The sequence below is a fragment of the Bos grunniens genome, chromosome 19 (assembly GCF_055505025.1).
Source record: "Bos grunniens cultivar Pamir isolate PY7600 chromosome 19, Bosgru_T2T1.0, whole genome shotgun sequence".
In the NCBI taxonomy this organism is placed as follows: Eukaryota; Metazoa; Chordata; class Mammalia; order Artiodactyla; family Bovidae; genus Bos; species Bos grunniens.
Genome location: NC_141183.1, coordinates 29,140,853 through 29,168,042, shown reverse-complemented (window position 1 = coordinate 29,168,042; position 27,190 = coordinate 29,140,853). Strand labels below are relative to the sequence as shown.

Genomic DNA, 27,190 nt, shown 5'->3' with positions numbered 1-27,190 from the left:
AAACCTTCAAGTCTCCAGAGTTCCAAAATCATGAAATGGATTTGCCACTGTTTAGACGGAGACAGATTCCTGGTGCTTCCTATTCCACCGTCTTCCACAAATCCTCCCCATTTGATTCATTTTTATTATTCCTCTTTATTGACAGCCTCCATTCGGTGACATATAATTCCTATACTTTAGTTTTTTGAGCATGTTTAAAATAAATTATTTAAAGTCTTTGTCTAGTACGTTTAAAGTCTGAGCTTCCTCAAGGAAGACCCTGTACATGGGTGCAATCTTGTTTCTTTAGATGCCTCAGAACTTTTTGTTGTTGAAAACTGCTATTTCTAATATAATGTGATGGAAATCAGGGTCTTCTCCATCCACAGGGTCTGTCTGCTTTTCTCAACTGATTCTGTAAAGTCTGCATTCTTCATTGTTTGTGGCAACTGAAATCTCTGGACAGTCAGCTTAGTGGTCAGCTAGTGAGTCATCACATACTTCCATAAAACTCTGAAACCAAAAAAGAAGAGAGAGAACAGCATTCCCAATCTACAAGTGGGCTGTGAGTCCTGGGCATGCCATCAACGCTCAGCCAGGAAATCTACAACCCCACTGGGGCCCTCACTTCTTACTTGCACAGAAACCCAAGGTCAGACAGAGGTGCAAGTTTATGGCTTTCTCAGGCCTTTCTGAGCACATGCTCAGAAAGCAAAGGTTTAAGGTTTTTTAGAAGGAAAAAAAGCAATTTTTCTCTTTGTAAGAAAGTCTTCTTTTTGTGTGTGCATGAGCTGGAGGGGACTGTGGTTAGATGACCCCAGTATCTCACAGCCTGATAAACTCTAAGGCAGAGTATTGGGCTCTGAACTCTGATAGACAGTATGAGATGCTCGACACTGACCAGGGTCACAGCGCTTGCCCTCTGGAACCCCCTCCCTCCACACCTCATCACCCAGAGCATGCAGCGGTGCGTTTTGTTTCGAGTATGACTGTGCTATCAGACAAGGAGCAGAACAAAGCCACGCCAAGATGCAGACGGCAGCTCATGCCGACTCCTGACCTGACCCCAGTGGCTCAGGCTGATGTCCCAACTCCTCTCCTGGCGCAGTCAAGTGACTATGCGTCATGAACGTGCAGGGCCCTGGACAAACAGAACAGGGAACATTACATCCCAAAGACACAACTACACCACGCCAAGCTGCAGAAATCCCCACAAGCTGACCAACACTTCAACATCCACACGTGGATATTCAGCTTCCACTTTATTTTAGTTATAAAACAATTGCCAAAACACAAAATTTAAAAAAACACACACAAACACAGTATGTTTTTATTCCTTCTTTTGTTGCAGAAAATAAATAACCGTCACATATTCCATATGCTTTCTATAAAAGCGTTTCTAAAAATGTAGTTTACTGGATTTAACAGCATAATCTTTTTGGCTTTTCAACTGCAGTATCATACAGCAGATCATTTTATTTTACTAACTTTTTAAAAGCACTTGGGCTGCAGCAACTTTTGATAAAGGCCGTTTGTGAGCTTAAAAATCTTCTTCCAAGTTATTTTTTAAATAGTTAAACTGAATACAACCAGGTCTTAATTTATTCTATTTAAGAGAATATAGTTTTTCTTTTATAAAAATTGCCCCTCAAGCTCACAAACACCCAAATGGACATAAAAAGTGGGTCTGTCTTCATAGAAAGTAACAAAAGGAAGGAACAAGACACAGCCGGCCCCCATGAAATGCATCCAGCCAGGCATGCGCCTCAGAGTACAGATGCTCACGACTCCAGTGTGGCCCTCAGGACTTATTAAGAGGACAGTGTTCAGTCATCTAAACCTATGTTTCTGAAAAGGTAGGACATGGACTCCCCATTGTGAATCCGACGGATGGCTTCTGAGAGGGTCATGCTGATATCCACAGTTTTGATTTTGGGGCACTGGAGCTTCTGGATTTCATGCGGAATTGTATTGGTAACCACCACCTGCCAATCAAGAGGAAGAAAGGAGAGGTCGTAACACCAAGTAGCCTCCTGGATGGGTCTGAAAATGTGACACATTCTCACCCTTCTGAGTCCTACTTCCAGGACTGGGGTTACTCTGCCTTCAGCACGAGTTCAGTCAGTGTGAACACAACCTGTATCTGAGGTTAAGGTTTGCACCCACTGTGACAGCTAGAGACAGATGACAGCAAGTGTGGGCAAGGACGTGGAGAAACTGGAAGGCTCACTCACTGCTGGTGGGAATGCAAACTGGTTCAGCTGTGTCGGAAAACAGCCTGGAAGTTCCTCAAACGATTAAACATAGAGTTACCGTGTGACCCAGCAATTCTTCTCCTAGGTAAGACACCCAAGAGAAATGAAAACATCTCCACCTGAAAACCTGTACATAAAAGTTCATAATAGTGTTATTTACAATAGTCAAAAAGAGGAAACAACCCAAATTATGAATAGAAAGCAAAATGTGCTACATCCAGGCAATGAAATACCACTAGGCAAAAATAGCAGGTACTGACACCTGCTGTAACACAGGTGAACTTTCAAAACATTATGCTGGTGAAAGAAGCCAGACACCCAAGGCCATGTATATGAGAAGGCCGGGTTAGGTAGACCCGTTACAGAGACAGACAGTGGATCAGCGGCCACCTAAAGATGAGTGGGTTGAGAAGAAATGCAGGCAGACAACGGATAAGGAGTTCCACTGGCAGCCTGAAAATGTTCTAAAAGCGAGGGTGGTCATGGTTGCACAATTCTGTGAAAATATTGAAGATTATTATATATTTAATTTTTTTCATGAATTTGTATTGGAGTATAGGTGGCTTATGATGTGCTAGTTTCTGCTGTACAGCATAGTGAATCAATCACACATATGCATACATCCACTCCTCTTCAGCTTCTTGTCCATACACGGCATTACAGAGTATTGATGGGCAGAGTACCCTGTGCTACACAGCAGGTCCTTGTTGATCATCTATTTTATACATCATAGTGTGTATATGTCAATCCAAATCTCCCAATTCATCCCTCTCCCTCTCTCCCCCTTGGTGACCACAAGTTTGTTTTCTACATCTGTGACTATTTCTGTTTTGTAAATAGGCTCATTTAAAAAACCATTTTTTAAAGACTCCACTTATAAGCAATATATGACATTTGTCTGTCTCGTATACTTTAAATGGGTCAGTCATAAGGCATGTGAATTACAGACCTTCCTCCCATCCATCATCCAAGCTTTCACTTTACATGGTTTCAGCTACCCCCCGTCAACCTCGGTCTGAAAACATCACATGGAAGGTTCCAGAAATAAATAACCCATACATCTTAAATCATGCAGAGAGCCAAGCAGTGTGAGAAAACCTCACACTGTGGTGCCCCATCAGGGAGGGGACTCATCCCTCTGTCTGGCAGACCCCACCCCAACAGTGACTCACAGTGCCTGTGACCAGCGGACCTTTATCTGGGTTAATAATGGCCCCAGAGCACAAGAGCAGTGATACTGGCAATTCAGATACACCAAAGAGAAGCTGCTAAGTGTTTCCTTTAAGCAAAAAGGCAAAAGTTCTCAAGGAAAGAAAAAAATTTTGTGCACTGAGATTGTGAAGATCCATGGTAAGAATGAATCGTCCATTTGTGAAATTGTGTAGAAGGAAACAAATTCATGCTGGTTTTGCTGTTGCACCTCAAGCCACAAAAGTTATGGCTACAGTGTGTGGTAAGTGCTTAGTTAAGATGAAAAAGGCATTAAATTTGCACAATAAGGTACGTTGTTATAATAGTTATATTTTATCATTAGTTGTTAATCTCCTACTGTGCCTAACTAATAAACATTATCACAGACTACACACAGGGTTCAGTACTATCCTGCACAGCTTTGGACATCCCCTGGCAGGCCGTGGAACCCATCCCCTGTGGATAAGTGGGGACTTTGGACTTCCCTGGTGGCTCAGCTGGTAAAGAATCCACCTGCAATGTGGGAGACCTAGGTTCAGTCCCTGGGTTGGGAAGATTCCCTGGAGAAGGGAAACGCTACCCACTCCAGTACTCTTGCCTGGAGAATTCTATGGTCTGTATAGTCCATGGGGTCACATAGAGTCGGACACGACTGAGCGACTTTCACTTTCCGGTATATCTCAATAAAGCTGCTATTTTTAAAAGTTAAGATTTGATAAAACATCTAAAAAAGGAGAAACAAACATTTTTCAAAAGCTATAAAAAAAAGTCAGCCTTTAAAAAAAAAAAAACAGAGGATGGAAATACTTCTCAAGTTATTACTTATAATACATATTTCCTACTTCCAAAATAAGCCTCAAGACAGTTCATAACAAGAAAGTCCACACACGAGACTTGAAAGGGACAGCCAGGGATCATGCCAAACCAGCACCAAGAATGCAATCACCTGGCCACCGTGAGGACTCAGACTGGCTCTCTGCCTGATCTTCCAGGAATGTACAGGAAACAGCACTTTTATTTCTTAAAAGATAATAAACATGTGATTCACACAATCGCTCTCCAGACACCCAGGCCCTGGGCCGAGGTGGACAGAGCAGAGCAAGGATGCCTGCTTGGCTCACTTCACCAGCCAGGCGCTGGGCCGAGGTGGACAGAGCAGGGCAGGGATGCCTGCTCGGTTCACTTCACCAGCCAGGCGCTGGGCCAAGGTGGACAGAGCAGAGCAGGGATGCCTGCTCGGTTCACTTCACCAGCCAGGCGCTGGGCCAAGGTGGACACAGCAGGGCAGGGACGCCTGCCCGGCTCACTTCAGCTGGGCACCACAGGCATGTAGGAAGATGGCCAGCATGCCCTCCTCTCTGTCATGTCACGGGCATCTGTCCAGGGGGAGTTGGGCCTCAGCATCAGGCAAATAGGGTCTGAACCCACGTGCGCCTCATGGCTGCCCAACCTGAGGTCCCTGCATGTCTCTCACTCTCCCCACAGGGGTGTGTCCGAGCTCAGGGTGGGTGTGTGCCTGACGCCGGGCAGTACTTGCAGGGACCGTGTACTCCATCGATAGAAGTTACTAAAACTACCACCCACTGCCACTGTCAGGAGCAGAGGCCACAGCCAGTGACCAACAAAACAGAACCCATGCCAGGAAGCCACTCTTAACTCTCCACCTGCTCTTGTGACCTCAGGTCAGGGGCCCACGTGCACCAGCAGCTGTGCCCACACGTGGCCCGGCTCTGTTACCTCATCGATGGCAGACTCCTCGATCAGCAGGGGGGCGTCGGAGGACAGCAGGCCGTGGGTCGCCATCACGAAGATCTTATATGCACCCCTCTCCTTTAGGGTCTCCGCGGCGGCCAGGAAGCTGTCTACATCGTCGATGATGTCATCCTGGCATTACAGACGCAGCAAAAGACATGAGCACTTGTGCAAAGGTGAGTCTAGACCATGGGGAAAGAGGAGGGACTAAAGACATGTGCAGAGGTAAGTGTAGACCATGGGGAGAGAGAAGGGGCTAATTCTCCTGTGACATGCTCGCTGTCCACGGTGACCTGTCCAGACAGCGAGATCACTGGCTTCTGTGGAGTTCCCTCTGGGCCTCCCAGCTGGACAGTCATGACAGCTGTCACTTCATGGCCCCTGGGCCCTCGTCTCTCTGTCCCTACTGTCCAGAGCAACGCCCCACCAGGCAGGGGCTCCAGGAACACGCACCTGTATGTCCATGCCCAGTACGGCACCTGTTAGGAGATGCTTTGACTCCACCAGGTTCTTTCCCCTTTGGTGCTACTTTTCCTTATTTTCCAAATTTTCTCCACTGGGTGGATGGGAAATGGGGTCTTATATATATTTTTATGGTGGGAAGACAATAATTACTATCAACAAAATACACAGTCTAGTGGTTTCTAATCTCACAGACTCCCAGTACGAGGTAACAGAAAATACATATGGTGGTTTCTGTCCCTGGATCCTGACAGCAGGCTTCTAAAGCGCTTGTAGGTGCCTCAGTAATGAGAGCACGACAAGAGTCCCTTGTCTTTACTCGGTGACTCTGGAGGGCTCCTGGGCGGGGGCTGGTCCCAGAAAGACCAGGCCATGATGAGAAGCTTGGCATTTTCAGCTCCCTCCACTCCTCCAGAGAGGGGAGGGGGCTGGAAATGGAGTTAATGACAGGGTTCAGGGAGCTTCCGGGTGCGCCCCAACTCCATGGGGACCCTCCCAGCCCTTGCCCTGAGCATCTCTCCCTTCCTCTGGCTGCTCATCTGAGTCCTTCGTCACATCCTTTAATGAACTGGTGAACATTAAGTTAGTGTCTGCCTGGGTTCTGAGAGCTGTTCTAGGACATGTCCGAGTCCAAGGAGGGTCCTGGGAGTCATGTCAGACAGAAGTTGGAGGTCACCTAACAATTCCCAGTTTTTGGACCAAAGCAAACGTTTAGCCTAAGACACCCACCCACTTGAGACTTACCTGGCCATAGCACGATCCCCAGCACGATTAACAAGGTGAGCTGACAAGCTAACGAGGGTAAATATGACAACCAGTAATGACAGAAGAGGCGCACGTACCACAATGATGGCGATCCTGCCTCCCACGTCACCAACAACTGTGATTGGGGGCTTTTCTTTAGGAATCAGCACTGGTCAGAAGAGAACACACACACAAGTTTCTGCATCTGATTTCCTGACATCCCTTTATCTGCCTAAAACCAGAGCCCCCAAAAGAATTCAGTTGTCATAAATCCTGGTCCAGGAACAACACAGAAGCCTGGCTCTCATCACCCAGACCAGAGGTCAGTGCCATTCCTACATGGACATCGCCATGGAGACAGACACATGGTCCTGTCTCCCCCCGCCCTTCCCTAAAGAGCCATTCGTCTTCCCCTCGGTGCCCCTGCCCTACTCCCTTTCCCCTAAGCCCCAGATTCCAACCTCCTCCTAAAATCTGTCTTCTCTCTTGCTAATCTGTCTGTTAACAGTTTTATTTCACTGCAGCCTCCTGAGCAGTGAACCTGAAGAGGCTAGAGGAAAAGCTTTTTCTCCCTAACAGACTCAAACAAAAGCAGTATTTTTTTTTTTCCATTGAAAAGGCGTTATTAAAGCTTGAAATAAGTTTCTTAAAGACAAAAACAAACTTATGCACAACTCCAACAGCCAGTCACAACCACATTCCTCATGCTCCCTCCTGGCCCAGGCAGAAGACAGTGAATAAGACACTCTGCCTTATTCACACACATTCCTTGGGTTTTCTCTTGTTTCCAGTCAATTCTTTCAGTGGGCTGCATAATGAGTTGTGCTGATGAGACATTCTTCACCAAGGCCTCCCCTCTGAACTATTTACTTGTCTAGTATTTTACATCAGAAATAACAGGACCATGAATAACTTGTGCACCTAGAGCTTTCTGCCCGTGTTAAACTCTGCTCTAGCACACACTACTGAGTGGACAAATGTGATCCCTGTTGGGCCACAAGTGAGTCTAAACTGGGCATGTTCATGGGTCTTGCTGGGATCAGACAGACCACTGCTAAGGGGCCATCAGAGATGCACTTGTCAGAGCCAGAAAAAGGTACCAGTTTTTGCCAACTTAAGAAACAGACAAGAAGTACTTCACATTCAATACAGAAATTAAGTCAGCCTTAAAGGCAAAGAGGAAGTGACCCAGGGCTCCGTGCTTACTGGGGATCTCCAGGCTGGGGTGGATGGCAGCCGCGCTCCTGACCATGGGTGGGGAGTGCCGCCCGTCTACCAGGTCAGACTCGGCGTCCTGTGCTTCTCCGTGAATCACCGCGATGCCCAGCCGCAGGCGCTCGGCGAAAGACTGGGCCCTAGGGAGAGCAGGAGATGGGTCACAGCCACGCAAAGTGGTTTCCACTCATGTCTACGGAGAAGTATCACAGGAACTCAGAAAATGAAGTTTCCCAAAGGATTAGTGAAAAAGGAGACTGAAGCCACCTCAGCTTCTGGGAATCCAGGACAGAGTGTGGAGAACCCACCTGACACACGTCCCCCTGCGGGGCCTGTGGGCACGCAGCCAGCGAGTGAGCCTGTGCTATAGGCTAGCTCACCTCCCTGAAGCCTCTGCTTCCTCGCTTGGAGCTATGCACTCTCCCTGCTCACCTGATTAACAGTGAGAACCAACACGTGAGGCAGAGCGTGCTAACGACTCAGCGGAGTAGGAAGGCTCAGATGACGGGGGCATTTTTCAGCAATAAAGTATTTTTAGATGAAGGGATGTACAATGTTTGTAGTACATAACACTACTGCACACTGAATAGACTGTGGTGTAGTATAAACATAACTTTATTTGCACTGGGAGACCAAACGTCCATTGACTCACTTTATTGCAACACTGCTTTCTGGAACCCACACCACCCCCAGGGCGTGTCTGTGTCTGACATCCTCTCAGTCAAACACAACTGCAGGTTCTGAACCCCCGTCTCATCAGTCACTCCAGTTACATGGAACTCTCAGCACTGCCCCATTTGCACACCTGTAGTGTCTGAAAGTTTTGTAAAATGTCACTTTTTAACACATACCAATCAGTGGCTTCTTGGCTGGATAGAATTATCTGTTAATAAATTACTGAGTTCTCTGAATAAAAGGCAGTAAACAACCTCAAAATATATTTGCTGGTATTTTAAATTGCAGATGTGAAGATGAACCACCAGCAGCTACCCAAGCGCAGGGCTGGGACTCTACAGTCCTGGACAGTTCCTGGTAGGAAATGTGACCAGCAGTCACAGACAGGGACTGGGACAAGGGAGGACGATGAACCATCACCTAATAAATGAAATCGGCAGACAGGCTGTGCACTATCAGTCCCCAGGTCAAAAAAGCAAGGGCCAGAGTGGGAGCTGCTGCAATGGGACCCAGAACATGGGGATTCAATGGGCTGGACTCAGGTGTGGTTTTGCACAGCAGCTGTGAGCACCCACCTACCTCTTGGCTGAGGCCGGAGACTTGGCCACGATGACCGCGTTCCTGTAGTCTGGGATCTGAGAAGAGGAGGGGCTGGGTGACTGCCATGTCTCCAAAGGCTGCTCACACCAGCTCCACAGTCAATAAAAAGCAACACCCCAACACACTCAGAAATGTCAGCTGGTCACTTGAACGTTTTCCAAAAAGAGAGAAAATTCAGAGTAAATTTCTTCTTTGGAAAATGAAGAAATGCCTACCTAAGGAAAAAAAAATATCATCAAGACATGAATCTCATAGACTTATTTTAAGAAAAAAGTAGAGTTAATCAGTAATAAGCTCATATCTAAGTGGCAGCAAAGACATTTTTATAAAATCAACAGGAACTCCTCTCACGGACCCCTGTTACATGTAGTTTCACAGCCCAAGGATGATATTCACTGGACCTGAATCAAAGGCATTTGTCAACTTCTAAACAAGTGACTACTTAATGTAACTGTCACAGCCGATGAAGAAAGAAACCGGCCTGCTAATGGAATCAGCCCAGCACTCTTTACAAAGATACTAAGAGCCCTTAAGAAAATAAGCAAATGTTGGTCTACTCTGAAGCCCTTCACTCTGAGCATTTGAGTGACCTGGATGAGGATGACGACAACTGAAGAGACACCCGGTACCAACGCCTCAGAGCTCACAGGATAGGACTAGTATGCTTTTCAGCTGAGCAGCAGTTGGCTGTTTCTGATTTCATCTGGGCAATATTTTCAAACCATGTGCTTAAAATCTAATCACTTCATTAAATTATGTTATTCCATTCTGATATATCCCCACTGATTTCTCACAATTATGCTAGCTTGGTGAATTGGAACATAAGCACTCACCACCATCTAGCACACTGCACAGTGCCTAGCATGTGGAAAAAACTAAATAACCAATACTTAGTAAACAAACAAAACCCTGATGAATTTGAAGAAGGTTCTATTATAGATATACCTAATTGGATAAGATGTCTCTCCATCTGGTCCATCTACACACATAAATAGCACAAAATATTTTCATTTTCGCATGTTCCTCATCTTTCCTGGGAGTCTTTATGAACTGTTTTATGTACTTCCATGCCTCATTGAACATCATCAAACAGCACCAAATCCAACCAAGAGGAGAAATAACTAATGAAGGAACAGTTACTAAAGCAAAGAAAAGGAAACTTTAAAAGAAAGGACTTTTTAATAAAAACAGGTCTACTTCCTCCTCGGGACTCAAAACAGGAAATCAAACGCATAAAGAAAGAACAAGTTGTTATGAAGGTGAAGGTTTTTATGGTCAAAGTAAGAAGCTGGCTGGTTCAGAGGCAGGATGGACGCGGCTGCAAGAAAATGTCGGTGAGAGCAAGGCGTGGAATTTTCCCACCAATTCAGTACAGGAGAAAGCAAAACTTGAACAAAAAACAGTTAAATAATATATAGACTAGATACAAGGTTTTCAACATCTAATAGCTCCTGAAGAAAGAAATGAAAAATCCAAATTACAGAAAACAAAATTCATAGGGAACGGAAAGGCCCCACTGAGCATCCAGTGAGATGGATGAAGATGGTTCATCTCACTGGATGCTGGTTCATGGGTCATAGATGTCCACAGACATGCCATGCGGAGATTTCAAAACCACAGCAAAAGGATAAAGCACTCTCTCACACGGGTAATTCTGTCCAAGTGCAGATTAACACAGCCCTTCAGACAATCTTAATTTTTGCAGTACCTAGTAAAATATTCAGAGAAGGCAATGGCACCCCACTCCAGTACTCTTGCCTGGAAAATCCCATGGACGGAGGAGCCTGGTAGGCTGCAGTCCATGAGGTCGCTAGGAGTCGGACACGACTGAGCGACTTCACTTTCAGTTTTCACTTTCATGCATTGGAGAAGGAAATGGCAACCCACTCCAGTGTTCTTGCCTGGAGAATCCCAGGGACGGGGGAGCCTGGTGGGCTGCTGTCTATGGGGTTGCACAGAGTTGGACACGACTGAAGCGACTTAGCAGCAGCAGCAGTAAAATATTAAAAATGTAGATACTTTTCAATCATGATTCCACTTCCAAGTATATTTCAGAAGAGCACTTAAGTACTGAGAAAAGCAAGTACTGCTTTTAGTACTTGAAGTACTGAAAAAATAATTTTCAGTGCAACATTACTTAAAATTTTTTTGAAAATATTTCACTTAAAAGAATGAAAAATTAAACCATCTAATATCCAGCCAAGAGGGAAATGGATGAAAAACCTGTGGCTCATTTAAACTTGTGCTTTAACACCTAAACAGGCAGCTATTTTTACATTAACTAAACTCAAATGAAATCAAGGATTCCATTCTCCAGTCACACTGGGCACTTCAGCTGCCATTCTGAAGGCAGAGTGAACATTTTCACTGGCATAGAAAGTTCTATCCATTACAGTTGGTCTGATTTTTGGGATACTGTGTGGCAATCATGAAGAAAGAGGTAATCCTATATATCTGAACATGGGAAGACCAAGAGACACCAGTTGGGGAAAGGAAAGAAAGTTACAGAACAGGAAAGGAAAGAAAGTTTCAGAACAACACGAACAATATATCAACTCTTTCTGTCCCCACCCCCCACCCCCCTCCAAATCGATATCTGCAACTATGTGTATATTGTAGAGGGAGAGAAGGTAAACTCAGAAGGCACTAAGAGGATTCGGGATTCAGGACACACCCCAGGCTAGTGATTCTAGGCACCTGAGGTCCAAGAGAAAAAAGAGTAACTTCAGAGCTCCGCAGATGAAGAGTTTCAAGGACACCAGTTACATTCATAAAGTTAACTTTAAGCAGAACACGTCAATGTTAATTCTTCGTTGAGCCCAAGGAGATGCGAGATGCATTTTTCAGCTTTAAATAGAAGGTTGAGAAGTCTGAGCTAACTCACCTCCTCCTGAATGTACTGTAAGAGGAAGGGAGATGCTCTCAAGTTGTCAACAGGTATATTGAAGAAGCCCTGGATTTCCTTCTGGTGTAAATCCATAGTAATGAGATGAGTCAGACCTTTGAAAACAAAGCAGACACACACACACAGATTGTTTCATGACCAGTTGCACTGTATGAATAAGAGCTACATAAAACAAGATACCATAGGGAATAAATTACTATCTAAAATTACTCTCTCATCAAAAACTCAGCATCTTTATTCCTCAGATTCTTAGTACAATGAGATTATGAGATAATAGAAAATATATCTATTATCCTGGTCTCTGCCCCCAGAACAAAACTCCTAACCCCTTGTCACTCTCTCAGTGCTAAGAGCACCGGGAGCCTCTCTTGTTGTCACATCTGGTCTGTGACCCCGTCTCTGACACAGAGCTCCTGAAAGCTCTGGGGATGGGCTCCTGGACGTGGCTGGTCACCTTGACAGAAAGCTTGGCATTACCAGGCTTCCCGCCCCTACTGTCCAGAGAGGGGGAGGGACTGGACATGGAGCTGATGAATGACCACGCCTCCCTGAAGCCCCAAGAGCAAGGGCTCTGGGGAGTATCCGGGTGGTGAACACAGGGACGCCCCCTCTCCTAAGCAAGTGGGGACCTGGGCTTTCCCTCCTCAGAAGGGAAAGACTGGTGATTCTTCTTACAGAGAGATGCACAGTTTTCATACCAATTTAAAATAGCCAAAATCACAGCGATGGAGAAACGCCTCTGATAATTCTATGAGGGAGATTCCCTCTCCCTGAAGTTGTGCCAGTAGGCATGATAAAGCCAGATTAAGATATAATGTCTTCAGATATTAAGGTAAACCTCACATGCCTATAACTGGAAAAAATGAAGAATCTTCATCCCACTGGTTCCTTGAAGGATATCTGAAATTGAAATACATACAAACACACACACATATACACACACATACATATCATTCAATTGGAAAAAATGTAAAAAGCAAAATCTGCCCAAAAGAGCAAGAAAGCCTGGTGGCCCATCATGAGCAAGACTAGGTAGGAGGGCAGGGAACCTTCTCGGGAGCTCGGTGGCCCATCTGCTCCCTTCAGCAAAGTTCTCAGCAGGGTGTGCCTGGAGGTCACTGGGTTCAGGTCTGGTCATTTTCTGTTTTGGTTTTGCCTTCTTTGAAATGCTACAGGAGAAATTTATTCTGCAGTAAGTGTGTTACAAGGTAGTATGTGGGGACTCTTTATTCTCTTCTCTGTGCAAACTCTGATGTGTGCCTTCTATAGTCACATACACAAGTACACATTTGTGCGCATGTGCACACACACACACAAAGTAACAACTCTGAAATTATTGAGAAACAAGAGAGACACTTAGGATGTTACTGAAAAATGCACAACACAAAATAACACATAGGATTTGCAAAATATGCCAAGCTGTTGTGGGAAAGAGAAGAGGTGAAAATAAAGAGAGTTGCTGTGTTAGAGTAGCTGATTCCAATGCCTTTTCTACTTTAAAAACAGCCTCAATAGGACTGCCACCTGCCATTCCAACTTTTTAATCTTTTAAACAAAGAATTTAGGAAAAAATAAGTTGTCCTCACGAGCTTTGTGTTCAGAAAGTTTGGACCAGGAGCAAACTGTCAGCATGGGCGTCTGTTACAGATTCACCATCTGGAAGCGACATCACTCTGGGCACTGTCCAACGCTCTGAGTCAGTGAAGATGAGCTTTACGATTCCTCAGGTAAAAATGCAACTCCCAGACCCCCATCAACCATCAATGCCCGCCCCTCACCGGCTTTGCACATCATGGAGGCCAGCAGCTTGGAAACGATGGAGCCCCTCTTCCTCATCTTGCACTGCTTGCTGTAGGGGAAGTAGGGGACCACACCAATGATGCTCTTGGCACAGGAGGTCTTACAGGCATACACCATGATCAGGAGCTCCATGATGGTGGTATTCACATCCCTGCAACCCAAGGGCAAAGACCAGCAGGGAGGGTATCAGACTTGCCACGACCTCTCTCAGTCCCAGCTAAGCATCAGCAAGATGCCGCGCCCGCCTCAGCCAAGACAGGCTCCAGACACACAGAAGAGACAAACACCACTCTTCTTGGGCCTCCATCAGTAGCCCCCACGCCACCTCTCAGCCAATGACTCTACTTCCTTTCCCAACAAGAACAGCACTGTTCACTCCAGTTTATCCAGGACAGAGCCCTAGAGGCATCCTTAGCTGCCCTCCTGTCCAGATACCGGCAGCATCTCACACTCTACTGCTGCCCGGGCTGAGGCCCACATCCCCAAAGGATGGCAACAGCTGCACCCACACATTCCCCCTGTCCCTGGCAGTCTGCAACCACTCTCTGAATAGTACCTGGCTGATCTTAGAGTCATGGTCAGATCACAGACTCTCTGCCCAGGACCCAGGGGTGGTTTCCCACTTGGCCCGTGGCAGATGCCCAAGGCCCCACAGGGCTCCTGAGGCTCCTTCTGGATCTACCCCACTCCCTCTCTGCACCCTACTCCTCCTCCATGCCAGTCCTCATGGCCACCTGAGGGCCCTCTGTCTAGGGCCCCCCATTCCTGCCTGGAATGACCTCCTTGCCAGCTGGCACCGGCTTCCAGTGTTTGTCAGAGGTCACCCACCGATCAATCCTCACTCCGGCCTCCTGCCACCGTCACGCCAGCTTCCTTGCACACTGTGCTGGTTTTCCCTAGAGCCCTCATCACCTCCTGACAAACTGGATAATCTACTTGTTCATTATGTTACTTGCATGTCACAGAACCCAGGTTCCATGAAGATCAGGATCTGTGATCTATTCTAATCTTTTATGCCTCTTGCACACCTGTAACAATGGCTAACACATGGCAGACACCTGACACATGTTTGTGAATAAGAGAGTGCATGAAAGAGCAATGGGAAGCCTGGAGCTTTCAGGTGAGCAGGTTCTCTGGATTACAGAAAACTTAAGTCAATGGACATAATTTTCTTCACTTAAAAATTTTCTTATACTTTTAGTAAAAAGAGGCACTTATTTTACATATAAATGCACATTTAGCATGAAGCAATTTTTGGAATCTCTAGGCTAAAAACTGATGTACTATACAAACTCATTTCTAGACATTATTAAAAACTGCTGAGTTAAAATTTTCATCTAAGAGGCCTTCAGGGACATGTGTAGACAGAGTGGCGTTTAATCAAGGAGTGGTACAGACACCTCACTGCACTGAATCTTCTACCCTAGCGCACACGCCTGTGACTCGACAATTTCTAGAACACACGGCTCCCAGACGTCATGGCAGACAGAGGCACACCTGCCTTCACTACTGTCTCTATTCTCCTTTAACTTATGATGCGGCAGGATGGCACCCAGTGACCACATTTAAATTATCTGCAGGAAAAGCTTTAAGAACCCAACTAAGCAAACACCTTTCCTGCTGCTTGTTCTCTTTGGGAACTAAAAGAGCTTCCCTCTAAGCTCTGTGAGACTCTGGCTCCTGACATTGCACGCCATAGGTGCTCACTGTCCCATGCCTCTCCCCCAGCGCGCGGCTATTCCCACACCGAAAGGACACAGGAAAGTCAGCAGCTATGTCAGAAAGATCAGCTGAGTAAGATCGAGCTAGTTTTAAAACAATCTTAGTCCTTCTTGTCTGGGTAACTCTTATTATACTAGACATTCAAGCCCAAACAGAGACCCAGAAAGCAACAACATTTCTGGTGGATAAGCTACTCACTTTGAAACAGTCTGAATGATGAAAACATCTTTTCCCCTCACAGATTCTTGAATTTGTACTCTTGTTTCTGGAAGGAAAAGGGGAAACGAGAAGGGTGAACAAGGCACATCATTTTAAAAAAACACATAAGAAAATCTGCACCATTCCCCAAGGTTATAAACTATGGAAACTGGAACTGTTACAAACTCACTACAAGGCTTTAGATTCCATGGAGGATAACAAACACACTGTGATTAACACACTTTGAAAATGCCACCTGACACCAGGGCCACGCCAGACACATGCACTCTGCCTCAGGGGACAGATTCAACCCAGGCCAAGCTCACGCTTCCGTCAGCTGACAGCAACTGCCTTTGGGTGAGGTCTGAGGATGAGCCTCTAAGTCCCCGGCTGTGACCTGCCCCAGATTCTCTATGGAGCTGGTATTAGTTGGGGTGGGAACACCATGATGGCCCACCCCTGTCTGCCTTCCTGCAGACAGAACTCACTGGACACTGAGGCTGACTGCTCAGTTATGGAGGGTGAAGGCCGGGCCAGAATGGCAGGTACCACAAAAAGCCATCACAAGTGCACAGGATCACTCACCTCGGTCAGGCTCCTGATAAACCTGCACTTTGCCCATCTCCACCCCCAGCCGCCTAGAGAAGAGAAAGACGGAAAAAGCGGAAACAGTAATAAAACAGATACAACACCTTTACTATTAAGATGGTTTAGAAATTGATGAAAATAAAACAAATTTAAAAAATAGAGATATTGCTATTATAACATTTAAAGTGGGTCTCAAACTATTCGGTCACCTAGCCCGTCACACCTCCACCCCACACCTATCCTGTCCTGGGGCTCCCTGCACTCCGCGGCCACATTCCTGCCTTTTCCTTTCTGCCTGGAGGACTCTGCCCCAACCCCCACTTACTGCCATTTCCTGTTTCTCAATTCACATTCCACCCACAGGCTTACAGGCACCTGAGCACCTGAGCTAAGGCGGCACAACCTGCCCCATCGCTCTGATTTTCCTGCGCAGATCACTACCTGAAGTCATCCTGTTTGTCTGTTTGTTGACTTCCTCCTTGTCTGGCGCCTCCACTAAAGAAGGAAGGATTCTGACCGGCTTGTTCACTCTTACACCCCAGTATCTAGATCAAAGTATAGTACACAGCAGGGGTTCAGTATTTATTTAATAAGTTACTAAAATTATACTGAACTGTAACCTGTGAACTACCTACATATAGCATAGACCCTTCATTGTTCTCTGTACTCAAATAGCTCTATACAAATGTAGCACCTCACACAATCGCTGGCACTCAGGAGTCCCCGGTAAATGTCTCCTGAATCCACGTGTAGGAGTGATGACAGTTTACAAAAGGTGAACCCTTGGTGCACGGATGACATGCAGATTCACTGTAAAATAGCTGCTGTCAAAGTTAACACCAGCGCCAATATGCATATCAAACGTAAACCACCACTGGACAAGCACAGACTTTAACAGTGTGATTATACTCACTCAGCGATCTTCTTTGAAAGCTCCATACACGATGAATTTGAATTTGCTGAAAACAACACCAGACCCCCTTTGGTTATGTTCATCTTGGCTTCTGATTCAGGTGGCGCCACACAAAACATCAAAACCTTCTTGGTTTTCCAATTCTCAGTGCCTAGAAAGATACCAAATATGTTAAAAACGGTCATATGAGATGAAATACACCTGAATATTCTTGAACAGCAAATGAGCTGAAGGAAATTAGTTTTTACCATAATGGAGTCTTTCACATTGAACGTGTATATGGACAAGTAGGGAGTCTATTTGAATTTATGGAAAGATGTCATCATATGTCTCAATTATTTTCATGACTACTGGGAATAAATGATAAACTTACAAGAAAGGTGGAGCTGAAGAGCTCAGTGTTTTACTGTTTGCTGCTTAAAGTCAATTACGACAACCTCCTTTTAGTTTCTGACAACAAAATTCCTCCTGGATTAACACACAGAAAAATGGCAGAGCCATTAGCAAGGACAAGAACTGACTGATCCTTAAACAATGAATAAATAACCCATCCACACCCAGCTTTCCCTGTAATACCTGTTTACCCCAAACCACCCACCCCTACCCCGCTCCTGGCCTTGCAGCTGTCCTGGGTCCTGTCTAAGCCTAACCTGGTCATCTGTACTTTCCTCAACTGGAACACAAGGTTGAGCAGATTACAATAATCTTGAAGGAAAGTGACTCAGCCACATAACTGACCAGCAGCAGGGCACACAGAAAGACCCTGGCCTAGTGGCCTTCAGAGTCATCCACATGTTCCTCCTCCTTCCACTCTGGGGCAAGTGTCCTGATGGAGAAAGGCAGGCAGAGGACTGGGTGCAGGATCAGCAGCCCAGGAGGCCTGGGGGGATGGAGGAGTCTTTTGAGCAAGCCTGCCGCGTTAACGCAGCCGTTATGTTTATGCTCTTGGAAGGCTGGTGGAGGGAGGAAAAGCCTGGAGCCCATATCTTATTTGTTATTTTTAAATTTTAATTACACAAGTACCTTCTCCTTGTAAAAAACTGAAACATGAGCGTTTAGACTAAGGTCACCAGCTCCGATCGGATCCCAGGCTCCTCCCACCCACCTCCCGGAAGAGATAGTTCTTATTACTGGTTTGATACAGATACCATTGGGCTGTTTACACATTCACACATGTGATCCCCATTTTTTAAAAATGTATAAAAATTCATTTGTAACATAAAAAGGGACCATCATACAAATCTATCTCTAATCTGCTTTATTTTGAAACGATATATTTGAGAACCCAAGGAGAAAGCATAGACCCATCCTGTACTTTTTAACTTTGCCAGTGCTCCCTGGTGCAGCCAGGCTGCACTCGCAGGTCACCAACCCAAACAGGCCTCCCTGTGCGTGCGTCTCCCTCTGCAGTAACTGCCAGGGGGAGCCAAGGGGGCACGGGTGGGTGACTCATGGTCCCACAAGCAGGCTAGGAGAAAACACTTCCTCTTCAGAGGCCTTCCACAATGGGAAACATGGGCCATCCCACTGGACTTGGCCTATTAATTACAAACAGAAACATATGAACAACTGGCCAAAGCCCTAAGGAGACCAAGAAGGACCACTGGTGTGTATAGCGGAAAGCAGCTTTGGAGCAGGGATGAGCAAGGTACATGCAGGCCAAAACAGGTTATTTCTGTAAATAAAACTATACTGGAACACAGCCATGCTCACTGTTTACAAACTGTCCGTGGATGCAATGGTAGAGTTAGGTGTGGGCTGCAAAACCTAAAATATTACCTGGCCCCCTACAGAAAATGCATGCCGACCCAGCTTTATAGCATAGCGTTGGGCAGGGGGGCTGGTGCAAATGAAAGAAAGAATACTGTTTAACCCCCAACACTCAGAATTGGAGGAGATCCTGGTTGTCTTCTAACACCACCTCTCAACCCCTCTATGGCTGTGTTTAGGAACAGAGGTCTGGAAAAGGAAACCACAACAAAAATAAAACTCATCCTCCTGTAGTTATGAACACAGGCTTTAGAGTCAATCCAGGTTTGCATCTTAGCTCCTATTTGCCCTCAACTTACTGCAAGATCTCACATAAACTAACCTCTCTCACCCTCATCCATGCCACTGTGAATACTGACCTTACAGGGTCACTGTAAGATGAGCTCCTGTACAGCACTTAACACACTGCCCCACATACAGGATACCCTTGGTAAATCGAAGCTACGAGGAGTCAGCTTGTAATATGTTCACTATCTACTGAACAAGCACGTAATATGCATGGGGGTGGCAACCTTTTTACATCCCCCAGTCTTCAAATAAGAAGCTTCTTAAAGGAAAACGGTGTTCTTGAGTGGACATGTAATACTGAGAATCACAGTGTCTGAGGGGCAGGAAGAGTCCTCAGAAGTAACTCAGTCCATCTCTAGGATTCCTACCAACAAGCCACTCCAGACATCTGAATAGCCCGGACCCAATGCTCACACCGAGGGATGTCCCAGCCATTCCAATCCTTCCTCAGAATACACAATGATTGCTTTCCTGGCAGCTGCCACCTCTGGGCCTTCTCCTTTCCTTGAAGATTTATGGGAAACCTCAAATTCCTTCTCCCCTCGGCAGTCCTCAGCCTATCTCAAGATGGCACTCTTGGCCTGGGCCTGGCATTACTGATCATGGTTTAAGTCCTTTATCACTGACCATGCTCTCTAGGGTTCCAGTCCAGGCAGCAGGTTTCAATAGTGGAAACCTAAGACCCCAACATGCCACAGGCAGGGAAATTGGGAACAGGTTATCAATACAGCCAAGTTCTCCGACTGTCCATCTCAAGAGCTTGTCAAACAACAGAACTAGCTGCTAGTTTCAGTTCTCCTTTTCCTATTGTAAATTCAAACTGTGTCCTTTACCAAGCTTCAGGAAGAGTTTTAAAGAGAATCCTCAGAAGCAAGATAATCACCGGGATGGAGGGGCAGAAAGTTCATTAGCACAAGGCTTTAGTGTTAACAGAGTGTAAAGACAACATTCCCATTTCTCCTCCCATAAACTTCAGTTGCCCTTACATTTATTTATCCTAAATTAACTCTGGAATGTGTGAGAATTATATATAACGCATGAAAACACACCCTTTCCACAGAATCTCAGCACCTCACACAAAGTGGGTCGTACTTCTCTTTGAATGAGACAGGGCAATCTGCTAAGTCTCATGAACCAAACCTCACTGAAAGACCACTTGCTCTGTAAGTGCTAGCAGTCATCGTAAAAAAAACTCATCCACACCTCAGATGAGAAAGGCTGGCATCAAGGTGTGTAAACACCCTCCATCGGAAATTCACGCTCCTCCACTGCCGCTGGAGTCGCAGTGTCAATATCCAATTTGTCTCCCCAGTTACCACCTACGCATTCTTGGCTTTCCCCTAAGGACAAGAGATAGAAGCCTGCTAAAAACAGCTACCCCAGCAAATTTAAGGCTCAGGACAACAGAGACTTTTTCCACTATGCTGTTCTCTGCTGTGTACCCAGGGCCTAGAACAGCACCTGGCAGATGGAGAGGCTCAGTACACGTCTGCAGATAACACATGTTGGTGGAATAAAGCCTGACCTCGTTGAGCTGCACTGATTAACACACAGAGTTGAAAGCAGTTTGCAAGCTCAAAGGCACCATAAAGAATTATTATTTTTATTCTGATGTTCTTCACATTTTGGGGATGTGAATTCTGAAAGAATTAGAAGGGCAAAGCCTAGATGTAATTAAGTCCCCATGCCTCTGGGATCCCAGGCACTCAGCTGTCTCTCCATCAGAATGTTTTCTTTCAGCTAAATACCATTTTCTGAGTGCTCTGAATTCTTATGACAACTCAATAAAGCAGGTATTACACTACAAGTTGACCCCTTTCAGACACAGTGCTAGGGGGCAGGGTGAGGCTTGGAGATGAAGATACTTCCTTCAGGTGGCCCTCCTGGAAGCAGAGGACACCAGGTCAGCTTCAGCTTGTCTCCCAAAACCAAGGAGGGTGACCTAACACCCCGCATTACAGGGGGGTAGGACCTGACAAACACCAGGTTAAAAAAACGTCTGTAGTAAACTCGCCTTGTTTGGAGAACAATTTTTATCACGTGCCAAAGAAAGAACACATGACTCGGTATTTCCCCTTTGGAGAATTTATTGTAGGGAAAGAAGGAAAAAGCTCAATGATGGCCACTGCATGCTTTTTCTAGGAGGACGACCCGTGAACATATGGAAAAGTTACATAATGGGGGTAATTAAGTAAAACTCTGAATATACATTCAATAGAATAAAAAACGGTATATATCCGAGACTGTGTGAAAGTGCTTATGTTAAGCGGGTGCAGAGCCGAGCTGCATCTCCTCCAAGCTGAACTGGGTGATAAGGGCAATGGACCAAGTCGGGACAGGAATACGGAGAAGACGGGCAGGACTTTGTGGGGTTCAATAATGTGGGCGAATCACTTATACTTGTGTACGGAACATCTTCACACACGAGAAATTATACTTTCTCACTCCAAATCTCCATCCTGAATTTCTTACTCCTTGCAAAAGCTACACACCCAAACCGCGTCAGTGTCAATAAAAGGGCGAAAAATCCGCACCATCACTGTGCAGTCGCGGTGGGGAGGCGGGGGGACCCTGAACAGCAGAAGCCTGCCTCGCAGCCACATCCCGGCCGCGGAAGAAAGCATCTTTCCGGGCGACAGAGGCCGGCCCGGCACCGCGCTTCCGCCCGCGGCCGCAGGTTCCGGACCAGCGGGACCGGCCTCGCGCCAGGCCCGCGGACCCCGACAGACCGGACCGCGCTGAGGGCGGCACGCGGCCGGCCCCCGCCGAGCCCCCCGCCCCTGCACCTGAGACCCACAGGCCCGGCCCGCCGGCCGCGCCACCACCGTCACCGGCTCCCGCCCGCCTACCTGGCCCCGACCCCAGCCCCGGCCCCGCCGCAGCTTCCGCTGCCGAAGGAGGAGAGCGCCGGTCCCCAGGCGGCCTGTCCAGGAGCAAAATGGCGACTCGGAGCGCGAGAACAGCGTCCGAGGCGACAGCGAGGCCTGGGGGCGGGGCCACGTGGGCGAGGCCTCAGGAGAGACCCCTCTACGGGGGCGGGACCCACCGAGGGGAGGGGCGGGGTCTTCGAGTCCAGTAGGAAGGTGCTAGGCCGGACGAGGGGCGGGGCGAGGTCGTGAGAGGGGCGGGGCCGACTGGAGGGGTGGGGCCGGATCGGGCGAGGGGCGGGGCAGGGCCTCCAGTACTAGAGACTCAAGATCATCACCGACATGTGAAAGCGAGTGCGGACTTGCTGTTTGGAATTACAAATGTCTGGGTTCAAGTCTTTACTGGCCTGTAACCTTCACTGCAGATGGTGACTGCAGCCATGAAATTAAAAGACGCTTACTCCTTGGAAGGAACGTTATGACCAACCTAGATAGCATATTGAAAAGTAGAGACATTACTTTGCCAACAAAGGTCCGTCTTGTCAAGGCTATGGTTTTTCCAGTGGTCACGTATGGATGTGAGAGTTGGACCGTAAAGAAAGCTGAGCGCTGAAGAACTGATGCTTTGGAACTGTGGTGTTGGAGAAGACTCTTGAGAGTCCCTTGGACTGCAAGGAGATCCAACCAGTCCATTCTAAAGGAGATCAGCCCTGGGTGTTCTTTGGAAGGAATGATGCTAAAGCTGAAACTCCAGTACTTTGGCCACCTCATACAAAGAGTTGACTCATTGGAAAAGACTCTGATGCTGGGAGGGATTGGGGGCAGGAGGAGAAGGGGACAGCAGAGGATGAGATGGCTGGATGGCATCACTGACTCGATGGATGTGAGTCTGAGTGAACTCCGGGAGTTGGTGATGGACAGGGAGGCCTGGCGTGCTGCGATTCATGGGGTCGCAAAGAGTCGGACAGGACCGAGCAACTGAACTGAACTGAACTGAACTCTTGCCTGGAAAATCCCATGGGCAGAGGAGCCTGGGAGGCTGCAGTCCATGGGGTCACGAAGAGTCGGATATGACTGAGCGACTTCACTTTCACTTTTCACTTTCATGCATTGGAGAAGGAAATGGCAACCCACTCCAGTATTCTTGCCTGGAGAATCCCAGGGACCGGGGAGCCTATTGGGCTGCCGTCTATGGGGTAGCACAGAGTCGGACATGACTGAAGTGACTTAGCAGGAGCAGCAGCAGCAGCAGCAGCAGCATCAACCTTGGGCAAACCCACTTTACGTCTCTGTGCCTCAGTTTCCACAGCTGAAAAGTGGAGATGATAGTAGCACCCATCTTAAGGATTGTTGGGAGGAGTAAGTAAAATAACACCTACTGAGTTTCCAGCACAGTTCTTGGCATATAATAAACCCTCTATTGTGGTTAATTACAGTTATTTGCTTTGTTGTCCTTTCTTCTTTTATCATAAAGTAAGGAAGTGGTGCTTGCCTGAGTTCCTTATAATTTGAGTGTTTTATATATGTATAAAACATAATAATTGCAAACACATATGGAGTGTGTCAGGTGAAGTGCTTACCACATATTAAACGCTGTAACTTATTTAACCCTCACAGAAGTATGAGATGATCTTATTATCTTCATTTTAATAGTTGTGGGAACTGAAACACTGACATTAAACAAATTGCCTAATGACAAGGGCTTCAGCCGTAAAGAATCCTCCTGCAATGCAGGAGACACAGGTTCGATCCCTGGGTCTGGAAGGTCCCCTGGTGAAGGAAATGGCTACCCACACCTGTATTCTTGCCTGGGAAATCCCATGGACAGTGGAGCCTAGTGGGCTACATGGATTCTCAAAAGAAGGACACAACTGAGCGACTAAACAACAAAATTAAACAAACAACCTGAACAAGAACTTCAATCCAGGTGGCCTGGCAGCATGGTCTGCATTAAGTCAGGCCCTATACCATGCCCCAGCTCCAGTTCTGCTTTGACTTTTTAACTAGAGTGAGGCTTGAAATCGCTCACAAGAGGCAGCACAGCCAGCTAAAAGCAGCTGGTCTTCACAGTCCAGCCTCCTAATTTACAACGTGGAATACAAGCATCTCTATTTATGAACTATAAACTATAAAATGCTTTCTGATATGGAGTCATTTCCTTTGCCTGACAGCTTTACAGGGTCTTACCTCTGTGAAGAGGCCAGTGAGCCCACAGACAGATTCGAGTACAAAACTGAATCCCCTTCTAGGGTGCTTTGGGTTCACCCACTGCTTCTGCACTGACCCAATCCTGATGCATCTCACCTCCTGGTTTGGGTCTGCATTGGCTCCACCCAGCATTTCACAGTCCAAGTGACTGGATCTGACCAATCAGGGCCACTCATCTCTCTCAGCTCGATGATTCTCTCCAAGGGCAGGGCTCTGAGCCAATCAGTTCAGTTCATTTCAGTTCAGTGGCTCAGTTGTGTCTGACTCTTTGCGACCCCATGGAGTGCGGCACACTAGGTTTCCCTATCCATCACCAACTCCTGGAGTCTGCTCAAACTCTTGTCCGTGGAGTTGGTGATGCCATCCAACCACCTCATCCTCTGTCATCCCCTTCTCCTCCTGCCTTCAATCTTTCCCAGCATCAGGGTCTTTTCAAATGAGTCAGTTCTTGGCATCATGTGGCCAAGGGATTGGAGTTTCAGCTTCAGCGTCAGTCCTTCCAATGAATATTCAGGACTGATTTCCTTTAGGTTGGACTGGTTAGATCTCCTTGCAGTCCAAGGGACTCAAGAGTCTTCTCCAACACCACAGTTCAAAAGCATCAATTCTTCAGCGCTCAGCTTTCTTTATAGTCCAACTCTCACACTCATACATGATTACTGGAAAAACCATAGCTTTGACTAGATGGACCTTTGTTGGCAAAGTAATGTCTTTGCTTTTTAATATGCTGTCTCGGTTGGTCATAGTTTTTCTTCCAAGGAGCAAGCATCTTTTAATTTCATGGCTGCAGTCACCATCTGCAGTGATTTTGGAGCCCCCCAAATTAAAGGCTGTTACTGTTTCCACTGTTTCCCCATCTATTTGCCATGAAGTGATGGGACCAGATGCCATGATCTTAGTTTTCTGAATGTTGAGTTTTAAGCCAATTTTTTCACTCTCCTCTTCCACTTTCGTCAGGAGGCTCTTTAGTTCTTCACTTTCTGCCATAAGGGTGGTGTCATCTGCATATCATATGTTATCTGCATGCCATAAGGTTGGTATCATCTGCATCTGAGCCAGTGGGAGCCCAGAAGATGCTCGAGCCGCAGTGGGCTACCTCTCCAGTTGATGCAGTCAGAATAACTAGAGGATCCTGAATATGGAACACTGAATTCCTTCCCTCCTTCCTGAAGTCAGTGTGGACTGGGTTTCCATCATCACAGGGGTCTGGCTGTTCTCCTCTGTTTAATTCTTATTGTTCTTTCCCACCAGCCTGTTCCCCTATCCCTGAAATACAGGGCCTTTGCATATGCTGTTTCTGCCTCTGGGGACATGTTCCCTCCTGCTGCCCTCTCCTCCATCAACTCCTACTTAAACTACATCTCAGTGCAGTTGTCCGGAGAAGGCAGTGGCACCCCACTCCAGTACTCTTGCCTGGAAAATCCCATGGACGGAGGAGCCTGGTAGGCTGCAGTCCATGAGGTCTCGAAGAGTTGGACATGATGAGCGACTTCACTTTCACTTTTCACTTTCATGCATTGGAGAAGGAAATGGCAACCCACTCCAGTGTTCTTGCCTGGAGAATCCCAGGGACAAGGGAGCCTGGTGGGCTGCCGTCTATGGGGTTGCATAGAGTCGGACACGACTGAAGTGACTTGGCAGCAGCAGTGCAATTGTCATTTTAAAGCCTTTCCTAAACCACTCGCCTTCTCTAAGAAAAAAAAAATCGTGTACTTTTCCTTCCTTAGGCTTATCATGATTGCTAATTGTGTATTTGTGTGTATGGTCATTTTATAAATATTCCCATCCCAGACCTGGCGGGCAAGTTCTTGTCTCTTTTGTTGATCACTGTTTCCCAGTACCCAGCACAGTGTCTGGCACAAGTGTGGTACTCAAGGAATGTCTGAGGGTGACTTCAGAATTACCTCCACCCCTGATGGAAAGGAGGTGGGCAATAGCACCACACAGGGACAGTATTCCTGATAATTTAAAAATCGTCTCTGCTAAGTCAGTATGAGCTAGCTCCCACATATCATGCTCCCAGGATTTGGCAATGAAATTGCCAGTTTCCCATCAGTTTCTCCTCATTGAAGGCATGTAGTTTTCAGTTTCCTTTGCTCTATTATATCAGATACCACTTATCCATCCACTTTCCATTCTCCAAACTATTTTGAAATCCCTCATATGCTGATGCCTTATTTCCCCCTCCTTCTTTATCCTTGGGGTTTAGGCCATGGGAGGGAGCCACGATGGACATCCAGCCCAGACGACCCACTAGTGACTGCAGCCCCAGTCACTACCTGACTTCAACTGTATGAGAGACCCGAAATGAGAACCACCCAGCTGAGCGAACTCAAGCCACAAAAAATTGAGAGATAATAATAAAACTTTGTACTAAGTTGCTGCCTTTGGTGGTGTCTTTTGTGTGTGTGTTTTTTTTCTTTTTGTCAATGTCTTGACACACGTCTATGGGTAATGAGCAAGAAAGGATCAGAACCAGAATCTAAAGGTTGTGGTCAGTTTCACTGTAATGAAGTTTTTGGTTAGTCTGTTTCCAAGCTTAATACTTGCTTGCAGAGCCTGCACATGATGGATGCTCAGTTTGCCTGCATCGTGTCACTGACCACATTCAAGGGCACATAGAACACGAATCAAGACACTCAATCCTAAGATATTGCCCTTCAACATTTTTTTAAGGAAAGAAAAGCGTCTTTGCTAAAGTTTTATAGAAGGTTTTCAGCAGGGTGGTAAACCAGAAAACACAGACTTCTTCAAATGACTATTGAAACAAAAACAGAGGGACTTGACTGTCAGTCATTTTGACCAGGGTCTGTACCCAGCTTCCTCCACAGAAATGACCTCAGCCAGAGAGCTGAAGGCACCTTTCTCAGGGAAGGTTTCCTCATCTGAAAAATGGGCACTAAGTCTAGCAGCCACATATGGATTCCAGGTCGAGGATGACTTTTCCGTGGAGTCAGAGAGTGGAGAGGCCACCAGAGGAAGCTGTTGTGCAGTTGTCTCCCCACCCTCATATCTCTGGCCATCAGGAATGAACAAATGAAGCTTCAGTCTTTCCACA

The 27,190-nt window shown here is 46.6% G+C and overlaps 1 protein-coding gene across 18 annotated transcripts; it reads right to left on the bottom strand.

Annotated features, from left to right (window-relative positions):
• Positions 1 to 115: 115 nt before the first annotated feature.
• PRPSAP2 (phosphoribosyl pyrophosphate synthetase associated protein 2) lies at positions 116 to 22,005 on the bottom strand. Of its 18 annotated transcripts, none has more exons than XM_086358504.1 (15): positions 21,907 to 22,005; positions 17,373 to 17,467; positions 17,000 to 17,150; positions 16,528 to 16,631; positions 16,084 to 16,136; positions 15,499 to 15,565; positions 13,557 to 13,729; positions 11,758 to 11,873; positions 8,853 to 8,908; positions 7,590 to 7,738; positions 6,482 to 6,552; positions 5,163 to 5,309; positions 1,854 to 1,964; positions 1,040 to 1,121; positions 116 to 492 (listed from the first exon to the last, which is right to left on the bottom strand). In XM_086358504.1, exons 5-15 carry the CDS (start codon positions 16,118 to 16,120, stop codon positions 473 to 475), a joined length of 1,029 nt encoding a protein of 342 aa, XP_086214630.1. In that variant the 5' UTR covers positions 16,121 to 16,136; positions 16,528 to 16,631; positions 17,000 to 17,150; positions 17,373 to 17,467; positions 21,907 to 22,005; the 3' UTR covers positions 116 to 472. The 18 variants fall into 18 exon arrangements, 11 of the variants coding, with proteins under 11 accessions (XP_086214630.1, XP_086214631.1, XP_086214624.1 ...); XM_086358505.1 differs by lacking the exon at positions 21,907 to 22,005 and adding an exon at positions 20,261 to 20,398; XM_086358498.1 differs by lacking the exon at positions 16,528 to 16,631.
• Between the last annotated feature and the right edge of the window lie 5,185 nt (positions 22,006 to 27,190).